The following is a 17,184-nucleotide window of genomic DNA, read 5'->3' as shown; positions in this document are numbered from 1 at the left end:
TGGGGACACTCAGGAATTTGGACTTCCTTCCCAGCCTGGCCAGGGCATGACTGGACTTTGTCCACTGTTTTAAAATGACCGGTAGCTTCTGTGTGGAGAGTAGATTGAAGTGGTTGGAGCCAAGAAGTTCATCTGGGAGTGAGGGAAAGATGCTGGTGCCCGGGGCAGCTAGTGTCAGGGCGGGGGTGGGGACAGCGGGAACGGGCAGGTCCAGGACAGATTCACCAGGTCGTCACGAAGGTCTTTGCTGGAAGTGGCCTCAAGTTTACCTCTAGTCAAATGGGGCAGTGAGTGTTTCTTGTTTGCCTCCTGAGTCTAAGACCATAGAGCATATAAGCCCAAGACATAGCCCTTAGGAACTTTAGACACGAATGGGCAGGGAGTTAAATAGTGACAAAGGATTCAAATAACTCTACCAGAGGTAGCGGGCCTTCCCACTGCTGAGCAGGATCCATCATCCGGCCCAGGTGAGGGACGGGGCCTGGCAGTGGCCCCCGGGGAGGAGAACCCACAAATTCCAGCGTGATGGGCACCGGCCCCTTGTCCAGCCCACCTGCCGGCCGACTTCGTGGACAGTGACTGGGGATGCCCAGTGCCCCCTCCTGCCTGACCCCACATCTGGAAGTTCTTCCTCAGGGCCAAGCAGGCCTTTGCTTGTTAGATCAGGAATCTCGACTTGAAAAGACTGGGGAGAATGAATGAGAGCAAACGTGTACACGTCAGCTCTCGATCCTCTTCTCAGAAAAGCCTTGAAAGCCATTTAGTCCAATGCCCTTCATGGTCCAGATGGGGAAATCAAGGCCTAGCCAAAGAAAACAAGGCTCTATTCAGGGTGCAGCACATCACCTGGCCCTGTGTGCTCTGCCACTACTTGTGGAATGAACGGGTGCTTTCCATTCCTAATTTCCCCACCATCTCTCTGCTCCCATTTCCACTTTGTTGCAACTCTTGATGTTCAGTAGTCAGGAGGGAATACAGTATTCCTGGACCTGTGCAGTTACTGCAAAATGTAGCAGAAGGATTGGTGTTGTGCCCTCCCTTTTAATGTGGAGGGACGAACTGTGTGGAGGTCATCGACCCAACCTTAGGAAATCCTTCTCATAATCTGGTCTGTAGGTGGTGAGGTCCCCATGCCCAGTGCTATTCAAGTGTGCTTGTCAGAAGCCTCAGAAACCATGCCAAGGCCCAGGGGTGGAGGGGGGCAGGGCAAGGCCAGCTCTCTCCAGGACCCAGGTCCTCTTGGCTCTGGAGCTTTTTAATTTTCATCAGCCTTATTTTCCTTCTGATATTAATTTTCTCCTCAGTCGTCAGACTGATGACATTCTGATACTGCTGTGAAATTTGCAAAACATATTCTAGTTCATTAGGGGCTAGCCCGGGCACAGGAACCGGTCAAAGCAATGGTGGTACATGTGGAGGATGGCTGGACAGCCTCCACTTCCCTGCTGTGGCTTCCCAAGTTCCTCTGCTCTAAGGACTTTGCTCCTGGGTGGGGCTGAGGCCGGCAAAGCTGCTGGCTTTTCCCCCTCTTAACTGGTAGCCTCCAGGCCTTGGCTGGCTCTTCCATGTCCCCTTTCCACACCTGCTTCCTCTGGCTTCTGGCATCAGTGGGCCATTTCTGGACCCCTTTCCTGAACCTGATTCCATGGGCGTTGTAATAGGGTGAAAAGCTCAGGGTGTGGGTACATGCCCACTGTAGACCTTGGCTCAGAGGAACCTGTCCAGGAGACAAGGGGCTTTGGGACCTCTTCCATTTGCATAAAGCAGAGCTTTCCTTGAATCTCTGTTGCAGCAACACAGGCTCTTGTGGTTTTCTTTTTTCCCCAGTGGATAGGCCAAGATAAAGGCCCTTGGCTAGAGGCTTCCTACGTGCAGGCACTCAGTGCATTGTGTTTCCTTTCCATAGATGGGGGTGCATCTACTTAAACCCTGCTCACCCCATCTTAACCCCTTCCCAAAAGAATTGCAGGAGGCAGACCACCCCTCCAGATCTGCCTAGCCGTGCTGACCTGTCATGCTATCCATCTGTCCCCTAGCTAGGCTGAACAGTGTCCTGGTTGGCTTAGGACAGACGGTCTTCCCAGGATGCAGGACTTTCAGTCATTTCTAAAACCAAGACAGTCCTAGGCACATGAGTTCACTTGGTCACCCTACCCTCAACAGCCCCCCTCCAGACCTGCTGGCCCCATTGTGTTTGAGAGTCAAGAATTCTAGAAGTGTGTGCTTGCAGCAAGTTGAAGGAGGTGGGGGTGGGAGTGAAATTTCTTCTTTTTCTTTTCCTGTTCCTTTCCCAACACCTGCATCCACATTCTTCATTGCGGACAGCAAAGGAACCTCTCTTGGCCAGCACGGCATTTCCCCATTCATTTTGGTTCCAACCCAAGGAAAAGAGCTGTTTCTCTTTTTTTTCCCCATTTTAATTTTTCATGACCTCCAATATACAGTTCACCATGGCACTTCAACCCTTGGCTGACCTGAGCAGGGTGAAACCACTTTCTTTAGTCATTTGCAAAGGACCATCCATGGTTCATGCCAAAGACTCTTGCTTCATAGTTTGTGGACCTTGGCATAGGAGCAGATGTGAACTGTGTACCTGCCACACTCCCCATCCAAGTTCAGATAAAGTCACTGCTAGGACCTCAGTGTAGTATCCTGGCATCTGAAGGGGGAAAATCTCTTTCTTTATAAGGAATCTTATTTGTTTGAGTCATTCTAGTTTTTTTTTTTTTTTTTTTTTCCTGGTGTGATATTGATCTGGGGGCAAGAGGAGAGACATATCTTTAAAATTACAGGAGCAAATTCTGCAAACTGAGCTTCCTTCCTTCCTTCCTTCCTTCCTTCCTTCCTTCCTTCCTTCCTTCCTTCCTTCCTTCCTTCCTTCCTTCTTTCCTCCCTCCCTCCTTTCCTTCCTTCCTTCCTCCCATGCTTCATTCCTTCCTTCCTCCCTCCCTCCCTCCCTCTTTTCTTCCTTCCTTCCTTTCTTCCTTCTTTCCTCCCTCCCTCCATTCCTTCCTTCCTCCATCCATCAGCTTTGCAAATATTCATCTCAGTCACTCTTGTGCACTGGCCTTTTGAAACAAGTATTTAGTTGCTGACAGGAAGGAGTCACTTCTTTTATTTTTTCCCTTCTCCCCTGGACTGGAATTGTTCCTGGCCATGGCTGGCCATGCCTAAATGTTTAGGAGACCACCCAGGTGTGGTTTGCACTGTAAGGCCAGCTCCAGCAGGAATACCCTGAGTCACTTAAAGCAAGAGGATGAAAAAAGCATCACTCTGTTCCATTAGCACAGTGCTCTCCCTGCCTTGCTTTTTAGGATGTGCATCTTTTAGAACCCACAGCTGCTCAGCTCTTCTCCCTGCCTGCTCTGGAAGTGCATGCTAGATTTGCCTCTCCAGTTACATTGCTTCCAGAAAGACAGGATCCCTGTTGGATGCCCATGAAGCTTATGCTGAGTAAATATTGACAAAGTAGTCTAAAGAGCAAACACTTTGACATTTGTAAGGTCCACTGGAAGGTCTTGTATATATTTATACAGCAGGAGTGAGCACTGCATACCAATTTTACTGAACTCACTCTGACACCATTCTGCTTGGATAGTGTGTGTGCCCGGGTGGTTTGAGAGGGGAAAGGGGGCTGGGCCTTGGCGGCGAGTGGGTCAGGGTCTTCTCTCTCAATCGAAACAAGCCAGCACCTGGAAACTTCCTTGGAGCTTTTGTGAAACCCACTTTTCCAGAAGGAAGAAAAGAAAAGCCACAACACCTCATTTTTAATTTATTGCAATGGATGTACTTTCTTTTTACTTTGTAGAATTATTGATGTTTTTGTACTTTATATTTATTAAAGGTTGAGCCTAAAAAATGTAATGAGTAAAAAAGGCTTGCTTAATTTAAATTGTGAATCTGTCTGTTAAGAAATGCATTAGGGGTAGGAGAAGCATAAGACATATTAATTGACAGACAGGAACTGCTGTCTCTGAGGTTGATACAAGTAATTTATTACTTTAGAAATGAATGCCACCTCCAGAATGTGCTTCATTAATTTCAAATTTAGTTTTAATTTCAAGCTGTTGCCCCTTGAGAAGAATAAGGTGGCAAATTATGTTTGAAGAGCAGATTTTTTTTTTTTTGCTCTGAAGAAACACCACATTTTAACTATTTGATTTTACAAATAAATGTGCTCGTCTACGTGGCTTCATTCTCCTGAAAGCCGAGAAAAGATCCTAGGTAAGAACGGCGTGTACTAATGCTTTTTGTTTTTCTTTCTCTCCTCTCCCTCTCCCTCTCTCTCCTGCCTGCCTGTCCCGTGTTCCCACCTGCCATCGCGGCAGCCTATGTTTCCGACGAGTTAAAGGCCGCCGCCTTGGTAGACGAGGACATAGACCCTGAAGAGGACACGGCAGACGGAGAGCCCTCCGCCAAGTATGTGTGTCCGGAGAAGGAGCTCAGCAAGACCTGCCCCAGCTACCAAAACTCCCCGGCGGCCGAGTTTTCCAGCCACGAAATGGACAGCGAGTCACACATCAGCGAGACCAGTGACCGAATGGCGGACTTTGAAAGCGGCTCCATCAAGAACGAAGAGGAGGCCAAGGAGGTCCCCGTCCCGCTGGAAGACACGACTGTGTCGGATAGCTTGGAGCAGATGAAGGCCGTGTACAACAACTTCCTGTCCAACTCCTACTGGTCCAACCTCAACCTCAACCTGCACCAGCCCTCCTCGGACAAGGTCCACGGCAGTAGCAGCAGCAGCAGCAGCAGCAGCAGCAGCTGCGGCAGCGGCAGCTTCGACTGGCATCAGAGCGCCATGGCCAAGACGCTGCAGCAGGTGTCGCAGAGCCGCGTGCTGCCGGAGCCGAGCCTCTTCAGCACGGTGCAGCTGTACCGGCAGAGCAGCAAGCTCTACGGCTCCATCTTCACCGGTGCCAGCAAGTTCCGCTGCAAGGACTGCAGCGCCGCCTACGACACCCTGGTGGAGCTGACGGTGCACATGAACGAGACGGGGCATTACCGTGACGACAACCACGAGACCGACAATAACAACCCCAAGCGGTGGTCCAAGCCCCGCAAGCGCTCCTTGCTGGAGATGGAGGGGAAGGAGGATGCCCAGAAGGTGTTGAAGTGCATGTACTGCGGCCACTCCTTTGAGTCCCTCCAGGACTTGAGTGTCCACATGATCAAAACGAAACACTACCAAAAAGTGCCTCTGAAGGAACCTGTCACGCCCGTGGCAGCCAAAATCATCCCTGCTGCGCGGAAGAAAGCGTCGCTGGAGCTGGAGCTCCCCAGCTCCCCGGATTCCACGGGCGGGACCCCCAAAGCCGCCATGTCGGATGCCAACGATGCGCTCCCTAAGAACTCCAACCCTTATATCACGCCAAATAACCGGTATGGCCACCAGAATGGGGCCAGCTATGCGTGGCACTTTGAGGCCCGGAAGTCCCAGATCCTGAAGTGCATGGAGTGCGGCAGCTCCCACGACACGCTGCAGGAGCTCACGGCCCACATGATGGTGACCGGCCACTTCATCAAGGTCACGAGCTCCGCCATGAAGAAGGGGAAGCCCATCATGGAGACGCCCACCACGCCCGCCCTCACCACCCTGCTGGACGAGAAGGTGCAGTCCGTGCCCCTGGCGGCCACCACCTTCACGTCCCCCTCCAACACACCCTCGTGCATTTCCCCGAAGCTGAATGTGGAGGTCAAGAAGGAAGCAGACAAGGAGAAGGCTGTCCCCGAGGAGAAAGCGAAGGAAAAGGAGAAGCCCAGCGACGAAGAGGAGAAGTACGACATCTCTTCCAAATACCATTACTTGACGGAAAATGACTTAGAAGAGAGCCCCAAGGGGGGCCTGGACATCCTGAAGTCCCTGGAGAACACGGTGACGTCCGCCATCAACAAGGCCCAGAACGGCACTCCCAGCTGGGGGGGCTACCCCAGCATCCACGCCGCCTACCAGCTCCCCAACATGATGAAGTTGTCTCTGGGCTCATCGGGGAAGGGCGTGCCCCTGAAGCCTGCATTCTCCAACAGCGAGATCGTGTCCCCCAGCAAATCCCAGACCCTGGTCTCTCCGCCCAGCAGCCAGACCTCCCCCTTGCCTAAGACCAACTTTCACGCCATGGAGGAGCTGGTCAAGAAAGTCACAGAGAAAGTCGCCAAAGTGGAGGAGAAGATGAAGGAGCCGGAGGGCAAGCTCTCGCCGCCGAAGCGGGCCACCCCGTCCCCGTGCAGCAGCGAGGTCAGCGAGCCCATCAAGATGGAGGCCTCCAGCGACGGGGGCTTCAAAAGCCGGGAGAACAGTCCCAGCCCCCAGAGCGAGGGGGGCAAGGAGGGGAGTCCCCCAGCAGAGCCGCTGGAGAACGGCAAGGAGGTGGCAAAGCCCATGCCCAGCTGCGTGAGCAGCAGCACGGCCATCATCACTGACCACCCGCCCGAGCAGCCTTTCGTGAACCCTCTGAGTGCCCTGCAGTCGGTCATGAACATCCACCTGGGCAAGGCTGCCAAGCCCTCCCTGCCCGCCCTGGACCCCATGAGCATGCTTTTCAAGATGAGCAACAGCTTGGCTGAGAAGGCGGCCGTGGCCACCCCACCGCCCTTGCAGGCCAAGAAAGCAGACCACCTGGACCGCTACTTCTATCACATCAACAATGACCAGCCCATAGACTTGACCAAAGGGAAGAGCGACAAAGGCTGCTCTCTGGGTTCCATGCTGCTGTCGCCCACGTCCACGTCCCCGGCGACCTCCTCATCTCCGGTGACGACGGCGAAGACGTCCGCTGTCGTGTCGTTCATGTCCACCTCGCCACTCCGTGAGAATGCCTTGTCGGATATCTCCGACATGCTGAAGAACTTGACGGAGAGCCACACGTCCAAATCCTCCACCCCTTCCAGCATCTCCGAGAAGTCCGATGTCGACGGGGCCACGTTGGAGGAGGCCGAGGAGTCGACGCCCGCGCAGAAGAGAAAGGGCCGCCAGTCCAACTGGAACCCCCAGCACCTGCTAATCCTCCAGGCCCAGTTTGCCGCCAGCCTCCGGCAGACCTCCGAGGGCAAGTACATCATGTCAGACCTGAGCCCCCAGGAGCGGATGCACATCTCGAGGTTCACCGGCCTCTCCATGACCACCATCAGCCACTGGCTGGCCAATGTGAAATACCAGCTGCGAAGGACAGGGGGAACCAAGTTCCTCAAAAACTTGGACACCGGCCACCCCGTGTTCTTTTGCAATGACTGCGCGTCACAGATCAGGACTCCCTCCACCTACATCAGCCACCTGGAATCCCACCTGGGTTTCCGGCTACGGGACTTATCCAAACTGTCCACGGAACAGATTAACAATCAAATAGCACAAACCAAGTCACCATCAGAAAAGTTGGGGACGTCCTCCCCTGAGGAGGACCTGGGGACCTCCTATCAGTGCAAACTTTGCAATCGGACCTTTGCGAGCAAGCATGCGGTCAAACTTCATCTTAGTAAAACACACGGGAAGTCGCCGGAAGATCACCTTCTGTATGTTTCCGAGTTAGAGAAGCAGTAGCGTTTGCTCTTTGATGAAAGCGACTGTCCGTTGCCTTGAGGGGAGCTGTTGAAGGCCCCTTAAGGCCCCTCTGTCTTGTTCTTGGCACATGTTATTTTAACTGCAGAGAATCACTCTGGGCTGGACTGTTTTGTATAACTGTACAGTGTTTAATAGAGGTGCATAATCAGCTGTTGTTACTGGTTAACTATGAAGGTTAAAATGCAGTGGTAAGTGTTTGGAACTTTGTGTAAATGGGATTTAGTCGTGGGCATCCCGCCGATGCTTCAAGCTGCATGCGTTAACAGACAGTTTAATTAAGCATTTATAACGAAACCAGGCGCACTTTTTTCCGCGTGACTCGAGTGTGCTGGCATTTCTCACCCTTTCATCTTTAGCCCTCGGAGTACTTTGAAGCACTTTTGCATTCATTTGGTTAAAAAATAAAAGGAAATAACAATAATAATGTATGAAGCTCTGTTTTTTAAAAAACTCCTTACCAGCTCAGTTAGGGTTATTATTCTGAACCTCCATTTATGCAGGTCTGCAGGGGTATAACACGCCTTGAAATTTAAAAGAATATTATTTTCACATTGAAACATAGATGTATATATTGTATAGATTTCAGACTCTCTTATGAAAAATGTGATTGTGGTTAAATGACCTTTTTTCCTGCATTTATAGCAACAGTGTTTTATGTATCTGCTATGCTCTGGGCATAAGCCGTGCCTATGTATAGTGTATATTTCTTTTTCTTTTCCTTTTTTAAGGTCTATGGGTTTTGTTTTTTACATGCAAACATTGTAAATTATACAGAAGAGACCACAGATAGCATTTATAAAGTATACAGAAACATTATCTGAAAGCAAAGTATGATTGTTTGTTTTGCTATACAGTACATCTATATTGATAGAGGTTCATGTTTAAATTATACATATTTATTAGCATCATAACGATCATTTGTTTCAAGCAGTCTGAATAAACGAGGCCAGGAAAAGCATCCGTGGCAGGCATCAGAACTATTTTGCACATAATTTTTAAAGGTATTTATTAGAAATCAAAGAATGTTCCAAACAAACTCAGTGCTCAAAGGGTTAAGTCTATTTGAAAAACGGGGAGGAAAAAAAAAAGAACAACAAAGAAAAAGAACTTGTACTGTATTTCCTAAACATTGATAAAGCCTTTAAAATGTTTGTACTGTAATACTTTGCTTAAAAGTCATGAGGCATTCTGTGATACAACCTCTTTCACTTATTTATAAGCCCTCTTGGTTTGCTATTCCATATTGTAGGATGCCTTTTTATTTCCATCGGTAACTTTCTGTTTTGTTCTTCCTAATTATTCTCCCAAGATCCCACACTGCAGCTTTATCTTTAGGCTTATGAAAGGTAACCCGTGGTTACCGGCTCTCCGAGCGATTCTGTTCTTCTCCATTTTTGGCAGTTAATTTGCAGAAGTAACTGACAGCTGACACCATATGAGAACCTATGTATAAAATATTGGCATGTAAACAGCACAGACACTGTAACACATTCTGTGCCCTGTTTTGTTGTTGACAATGAAGCACCATTATGTGACTCTTCATATAACCCTTTTTTCTACGGCAGCATTAAAATTGTCTTTTTGCTATAATTTTGTGTCGCGTTCACAATTATGTCTGAAATGTGCTTCGACTAACGAGCACATTAAAATTAAATTGTATGCGATCTGTTTATGACTGAGTTGGTCGCGGTGTCTGCCAGGTGCTGGCAGTCGGAAGCCGCGTGTAAATCAGGGGAGTTTTAGTGAACTTTGGCGTTTGGAGAGCAGGGAGAACTTGCTCGGAGGTGGCGTGAACGGAATTCTCCCCAGGAATATAAATGTAAGAGAAAGCGAGAAGTTCACGGGAGGTTTGGTTCTCTGTGGGAAAGCGACTACAAAGACACCAGGTCGCAGACTTGTGCCATCTCCGCTCGTGACCTGGCGGGCCTGGGGGACTTGGCCTCCCCCTGGATGCTGGGAAGTCGGGGCCTTGTGTCCTTCAGGAGGCTGACGGTTTGGGACTGTCCCTCCTGTCAGCTCAGGAATTTCAAGTAGCAGAAAACGTTGCTGAGCTGGGCAGGCAGACTCGGGGTCCACGGGCTCTCGTTCCTGTGCCAGAGCAACCACAGATAAGGGGGTGGGGGTGGGGGGAGACCGAATCCATTCACGGGGGAGGGGGAGAGCATTTCATATGATAATCACAAGCTTTTATTAGCCCTGGCAAATCATGCCAACAAAACGCTGGGAACATCATGTGAAATTGTAAAATACCTTTATTACTATAGTCAAACCTTTCTCACAGTCAGGCGGCATCGTACCTCCTAACCTAGAATTATACAAATGAGAGATGTATTACATCCATGTACTACATAAAACACCTCAACTTAAAAAAAAATACTCTTCTATTAAAAATTTAAATGAAGCCCTTTCAGAAATGTTCGGCAACACGCCTACGTCTCTTCCCTCTTCCCCACCCCTTTTGTCAAGATGAGTCCAAAATTTCTATCTTCTCTGTTTTCTCTCGGCAATCTATCTCTCGCTGGGTTTTCAGAGAGAGCCTCGATAGAGCTTAAAATTGGTTTTTGGCAAATAGCGTGCTGTACTAGCTGTGTACGCTCTCGCCTTGCGGTGAGGGCATGCGAGGGGGCTTTTCCCGCAGGCAGTGGGGACAGATGCTGCCCTTGGAGGCCCCTGGAACTCTTGCTCTTTTCCCTGTTGACTTTACCTGGAAGGAGCCTCCGGGTGGATTATGCTTGGCTGGGGTGCGGGCTCCCCGCCCCGGAACCCGGCCTTGGGGACAGAGACATCCTTCCTCTTGTGCCTTCCGCTTTGTCCCATCCCGGAGCCCAGATTTCCACTCCTGAATTTTTCACAAGTTAAATATAGCATCCGTTTATTAGAAACCAAAGTCCTGTGTCTAACAGATTAAACTGACAACACTTCCATCACCGCAAGGGCCCATGCGGCTGGAAGAGAGATGGGATTTGAGTGAGCGACGGCGGAACCCCCCTTCTTTACAGTTTGGCAGAGAAACCTGACACTCTGCCCATCTCTTCCTCACCCCAGCCCCAGGATCATGTCCAGGAGTTTTCAATTTGGAGGCGGCCGTGAGGAGGTGTAGCCCGGCTAGGTGGCAGGTTAAGCTGCTCTCTTGGCACCTCGAGCTGATAGCCAGCAGAGTACTGCTCAGAGGAAAGGGGCCCAGAAATTAAATTAATTCCACCTTTATGGGAAGCACAGTTAAGTGTGCAGTTGAGGGCCCCAGCCGTAGACGCAAACCCCTTTTGGCACACTGACAGTCCCCAAACCATGCAGCATGTGGGGAAGTGGTGTGTGTGGCTGATTAGGGCCTCACCCCACTTGGAAATGCAGGTCCTGGAAGCCCTCCCTACTTGAGGAAATCCAGAGCCCGGAGTGGCCCTGATTTCCCATGTGTGCCCCTTGAGATAACACAGGAAGCTCTAAAACTGCACCCGAGTCTAATGGGGTTGGGCACCAGTTCTCCTACAGCTGATGCTACAAGAGAATGTGGGTGCAGGAATGGATGGGTCACCCCAGTCAAGTCTTTAAATGCGTCTCGGCAGGAGGGGGCCTGGCGTGAAGTGAGGGAGGTTTGAATCACAGGTGTGCGGGTGACCCCGACCTCACCCCACCCAAGCTGAGGCTTGTTGCAGTCGTACTGTATTTCTTCCAGCCATCACATTTACGCAGTATCTTAAAATAACATTTGTGATAAATGTGCAATTTAACTAATTTATGGTGGTATGATGTGCTCAGGGCTACATGCAAGATGAAAATCTTAAATGGAGCTTGAACAGCTCACTTCACAACAAGAAATCAATATGCCACATCTTAGCTATTTGCTGCAGTCAACATTTAGCAAAAAATATCAGTGATGTATCTTTAAGTTTTAGGCAGCAAGAATTCTATAATTAACCAAAATCATACGTGTAAGTTAGCGAGGTTGGCTCTGATGGGGACCCGAATCTCCCTGGCATCGCTGTTCTATTTTCATCCTGCAGAAAAAGGAAAAAGTATATATCAATAACCACCAAAGGGGCGCTTCCCACTGTGCCCTGTGCCCAGGAGGAGTTGCTTTGTCCTGGGAGACCTTCACCTGCAGAATTCAGGGTGTAGGCCCTTCCACACTGGCTGGGTGGACTATACCACCCCCAAACCCTGACCACCTCCTATTCCACAAACTTGGTGATGACGATAGTCCTAAAATGAAAAAAAAAAAAAAAAAAGTCCCTGTAACCTGCCCAGCTCTGGGCAAAGCCAAGTTCCAGTTTAAGAGATTGGAAACTGTGGGGGAGACAAGCCTGAAAGTGAAAGAGGGACAAGAACTATTAGGAGGCAAGGCTGCATTTAATAAATCTGCTTTTAAAACTGTTATCTCTGGGGGTTTCTAAGTTATCTAACAACAACAAAAAATTCCAATGATTTTAGTTTTTCACATTCATCTGCACAGTTCTTTTGAAATTGGAAAATTGCAATAGCATTTCCTTCTGTTGACTCTTGAGCACAAAAATAATATACTTTGTATTATAAGAAGCAATCATAAAACTGAAAACATGCAAACCCCAACACCCCTTAATAATAAATTCTTTAACTTTAAAATAATAGCTATTATCTCTTTAGATAATGGAGAAATTACCTTTTTTTTTTTTTCTCTGCCAGATAGTTATTCTTTTGGTAATAGAATCACTAACCTTTTTTCTCCCTAGGGATTTATTAGTAAACACGCGTAATCGTCTTTGGCAAAAGGAAAGCTGAAAATGCATTTCTCTTGGGACCCCGTGCCCGTTGATGCCTTTCTGCCTTCAGCTGACCTTGGAAAACACAGGAGAGGTACTCATGGTTATGCTCCCACAGTGCAAAGGCACTGGCCTTTGCAAAACGCTCTCTAGCAAGCCCCTGGAACGAACTAACTCATCTGGCTAAGCCTTGAATTCTTTCTCTCAGCATAGAGCTTCTAGGGAAAAAGCTCCTCCCTGACAAAATCCCACCTTCCCGTGAGGTTTGGCAGCTTCTTCGCAGCCAAGGGATGGATTCCCAGAGTCAGTGCAGAGAACGATTCAACACAGGGTTTTGTTTCAAGGGTTGTTTAATTTCCTTGCACTCCATTGAGTTTCCGCCAGCCAGAGGGAGAGGCTGTTTGACTCACAGGCGCCATTTTTCTCTCCCCAAGGCTTTGGCAGGAGGTGTCCCCATGAGGATTTTAACGGCATGCAAACCTGCAAGGCGAGAGCTGCGATGGTTCCAAAGAATCCAAATGCACCTTGCGATTTGGGACCGACTACGTTTCCTGTACTGCCAAGACAATGGATTTGCCAAATTGTGGGTTAATGACCTGACATTCCATATGCTGCCTGGACGGCCTGATGGTGACTTAGGCCGCTTCTCTGGACATCAGGAGTGGCTGCTTCTCAAGCCTCAGCATTCGGGTATCATTGTCCTACCTCTACCCCAAAGGTGCCTGGTGTTTTCTAATGATAGAAGATGAGAGCAACTGCTTTCCTGCCACCTTTGCATAAGGCCATACACCAATATATCCTTAATTAATCATTCCTGATGATAATGATGATGAGCAAGGTGGCCATTTTCCAGAGATGGACATCCACAGTCAGCTATTCCAGGGATTAGAATACACTGTTATTTATTGTCCGGCTGTACTGTCCAGTAAAGTTACCACTAGCCACTGGCAAAACCACTTTAATTTACAGAACTAAAAATTCAGTTCTTTAGTCACCCTGGCCAAATGTCAAGTGCTCAATAGCCACAAGTGGCTCGTGGCTTCTCTTTAGGATAGCACAAGCAGAAAACATTTCCAGTGTCACAGAAAGTTCTAGTGGAGAGTGCAGTCTATACCATTCTTTACAAAGCATTCTTCTAAGTAAGAGCTCAGGCCTCAATGATGAAAGTGTTTCCAGGCCATGGGTATTTCCAAGAATCTCTATTTTGCTGATTGGGCTCAGGCAACACCTATCTCTGATCAAAGCCAAGGACACATATAATTAGCCTTGAGCATAAAATTATAAACAGAAGTGCAGGCAGCACTGCATTTGCTGATAAGTCCCCTGCTGTGGATATTTTCTGGACCACAAACTCCAGAGCCCAAGGATCTGCTGGAGGTGGCCGTGACCTTGGTCTGCCCTTAGCTGGGTATGAATCAGGCAAACCCTCACCTTCTCTTGGTCTAAGTGAACTTGACTCTTCCCTTAGGACTTAGAGATTCAGACTCCCAAACAGCAGAGTCCCACCTGCACGTCTGCAGACCCCACCAGGCCTAACCCGCGCTTTTGCGGTCCCATGTGGCTCCAGGGCATCCGTCCTGCTCTCCCTTTAAAAATGAAAGTCTCTAAGTAGGACTTTGGAAGCAGCTTTTTAAATTTTGGGGGATGGTGGGGGTGTTACATTTTAAAAATTATCTCATTCCAACATTTCATTTCCATTTTTTCCCCCACAGCAGGATTCCAAGGACACGTTTATGACCATCATAATTGTGAGTTAGCGATCTCCCAGGCCAAGCGAAATGAAATTATGAGAAACTGAAATGTGTTTTAATTGGAGCATTTATGGAAGAAAGAAGTCAGAGTGGCTGCTTTTTTCCTTTGTGTGACTCTGCGGTCCGTGGCAATACCTGTGCCCAGGACACCAGGACTGGATGAGCTTGGGCCAAGCTAACAGTGGAGAGAAGAGCAGAGAGAATGAGGTAGGTGTGTCAAGAAGGAGTCATTTTCTTAGCTTAAAAAAAAAATGGAGGTACAGTCGCCGGCGTTCCGCCTCACCGACCATGAAACCGCGTTGGCAAAAGCTGAAGGACTCGGCTCCTGAAAGCCTCATCGGGGCTTGTCATCGCTCTAATGAATATCATTTAAATTGCTTTGTATATTGGTGGAGTTTGGATGTCGATTTAATTTGTGCATGTGTTTGAGTTCTTCTGCTTGGCTAGGCTAACAGAGAGGCAGCCGCCTAATGAAAACTGAGTTGGTGACAGTGTGATGCGCTTCCAGCCCAGTCAAATGGGTCTGAAGGGCCACTGTGACAGGCCTCGGCAAGAAGGACATGTGGCTGGGGATGGAGAAGGGAGGCCTTCCGCGCGGTGCCAGTCCACAGCCCACCCATCCTATGCCCTCTGTGTGGGGGCTCCGATTCTCCCCAAACCACCCTCCCCCCACACTGTGGTTGAACAGCATATTGAGGGCATGACTGGGGGTGGTGGGAAAGGTGAGCCCACCTCTCAAGCCAGGCGTGAGCCCCCCAGCCAAGATGATAAGAAGGGTCCTTGTTTTTGAAGACTTCCCCCAAAAACCCAAGATCTTCAACCCGAGAGTCATAATGCCCCCATTTTCTTTTTATCTCCCCAGTCATCTTGCAGGGGAGGCAGGCTGGGATTTTTGGGGGACTGTTTTAGGAATGAGGCCCAGCCAGGAAGGCCTTTCATTTTCAGAGGTGTTCGACACACAAAGGGGAAGCAGAAGTCCAACCATCTTCTGAGCCCTTCCCACTGGCTCCAGCTCCCGACTTCCACTTTTCTGCCAGCAACCTGGCAAATGTCAAACCTTGACATTTGGCCCTTATGCTTTAGCTGGAGACCATACCTGGGGCCTCATTGGGCTTCAGTTTCATCATGGGCTCCCTGACCCCAAAGCTCCCCCAGTTCTCCCTCTGGGTATGGAGACAGGCCGGGGCTGGGCCTGAGGGGCGGGTCCTCATGGCAGGCTGGTGGGGAGAGGGAGGCTTAAGAGAGGACACCCTTTGCCTGCCATCTCTATGCCTCTCGAGGTCTGACTGCTGGACAGACTGGCCCTGCCTTCACCCCACTTTCTCCCACTTCTCATTACAGCCTCCTCAAATATTGCCTGTATTAGCATCATCAATAAGGTTAGCATGTTACCTGGAGAAAATCCCTGTCCCCACCCCTGCATAGCTCATTCCAGATAAATAAAACCCTCCAGGCTTGAAATTAGATGGGCCCATTCTCTTAAATTGAGCTGGAGAAGGCCAGGAATATGAAGAATTCACCAGAGAGTCAGCGCCTCTCTTTCCACCAGCCAAGACACAAGGGGTTAGGATGGAGTGCGGAAAGAAAGGAAATGCTGGAGAGGAAATGGTACCATGGGCAGGGGCCAGCTAAAGTCTTTCAGGGAGAGCAGGAGAGCCTCTAGACTCCCAGCAAGTGATCAGTGCAGTATCTGCGGGGTCTTTTGGAGTGCAACTAGACAGCAGGGTTTGGAGTCCCCAAAATGGGTCCTACTTTACCCTGAGGGAAGATCTGAGCTGCCCCTGTGTGCCTGAAGTCTATTTTGGAGACACTGCAGGTCTCCTGGGTCCTTGCCACATTTCCTAGGAAGGGGTGAGCTCACATCTGAAATATGAGAGAAGCCCACGCCATCCCACCCCCACCCTGAGCCAGCACCTGGAAGAGAAAGAAGATCTCTAACCTGTCCCTGCCTTTCATGAGATTTGAGTTGCTCTGGAGAAATGAGACATGTATAAAAAACAACAGTGACAAATAAATGGCCATGGACAATTAAGAGCAAGATAGGGCAGAAAACAAAGAGTGGATTTGTAAGACACAAATTCCTGAAGTGGCCTGGCCAGGAGCTTCTCCTTAGATGAGGTGGGGCCTGAGTTGGGCACTGAAGGATGGAGAGGATCTAAGACTGTGGGGGGTGGGGACAATGGATGACTGGGCCTTTCTGAGGGCAGAAGCCACCTGGAGGCTTGGTTGCTCAGTGCTCCTTCTGCCTGTCAGTTGAGATGGTGGCTCAGCCTATGACTCTTGAGAAGTGCCTTCTGAATTATCCAAAGTCAACCATTGCTGTGACCATTTTACTGATAGGTGATTCTTGTTCTCAGCCAGTGCTTCCCAGGTAGGGGTCTTTTTAGGACTTTACACAGTAGCCCTTGACCTTTTGTGGATTGCAGAACTCTTTGGGAATCCTCAGGAGAAAATGCATGTGGGCACATTTATAAATTTGCTTACAATTTTAGTGGGCCCTGGACCCCTGAAGTCCACTCACTGTCCCTTAGAGGTGGTCCCAGTGAGACTGCTACTCTTCTTGTCTTCTGGAGCTTGTGACTTAGAGGCGTCCATTCCTTTCCAGGCTTGGGGGACCAGGTGTATTCCTCAGGATGCCATCGGCAGTGATTGACAGTACTCAGCCCCACCTGGCTCAGGATCGTAAGCCAAGAGAGGAAATTCAGGTCATAGAACTGAAGTCCTGGGATAAGTGACATCAGGCAGAACTGGACGTAAGTGCTCAAGCGAGGTCACCAGAACGCTCCACTTCTAGCTCTCTCTCTCTCTGCTTCATCTCCAGGTAGGTTTCCCTTCCAGGTAGCCCAGTGGCCACCCCAGATCCAAACCTACCTTCCTTGTCTCAGAGACCTTGAGGGGTAAGCACCCCCTATGCAATAGTGAGGGCCATGGGCCTATCCCTGGGCCAGGCACGGTGTGATCAGGAAGGGCCTCGGCCCACTCTGCACCAAAGCCCCCGGCCTTGCTTTGCCCCGAGGTGAAGTTCAGGTTGTATCCAGCAGATTGCAGTTTGGGAGGTGGAGGGCTTGTTGATGGTTTGGTAGATGCTCTGGTGCTCCTCTTGGTTGTTTGTTATTATACATAAAGCTTTCTTTTTAATTTT

General features: G+C 49.4%; 1 protein-coding gene and 1 long non-coding RNA gene across 4 annotated transcripts in view; both read left to right on the top strand.

Moving 5' to 3' along the window:
- The window catches only part of TSHZ3 (teashirt zinc finger homeobox 3), a 71,646-nt gene extending 62,501 nt beyond the window's left edge, over nt 1–9,145 (top strand). For all 3 annotated transcript variants that reach the window (XM_058280099.2, XM_058280098.1, XM_071209201.1), the window contains exon 2: nt 4,329–9,145. In XM_058280099.2, coding sequence (XP_058136082.1) covers nt 4,329–7,534 — 3,206 coding nt within the window. In that variant the 3' untranslated portion in view covers nt 7,535–9,145. The remainder of the gene's footprint in view (nt 1–4,328) is intronic.
- Nucleotides 9,146–12,714: 3,569 nt separating this feature from the next.
- Nucleotides 12,715–16,867, top strand: LOC105744319 (uncharacterized). The gene is made up of 3 exons (XR_001117444.4): nt 12,715–12,981; nt 14,004–14,249; nt 16,648–16,867. It is a non-coding gene; the product is annotated as an uncharacterized lncRNA (long non-coding RNA).
- The last annotated feature ends 317 nt before the right edge of the window (nt 16,868–17,184 follow it).

This window comes from Dasypus novemcinctus, chromosome 18 (genome assembly GCF_030445035.2).
Source record: "Dasypus novemcinctus isolate mDasNov1 chromosome 18, mDasNov1.1.hap2, whole genome shotgun sequence".
Classification (NCBI taxonomy): domain Eukaryota; kingdom Metazoa; phylum Chordata; class Mammalia; order Cingulata; family Dasypodidae; genus Dasypus; species Dasypus novemcinctus.
The sequence above is the reverse complement of the archived record's forward strand: the minus strand, read 5'-3'. Positions and strand labels throughout refer to the sequence as shown.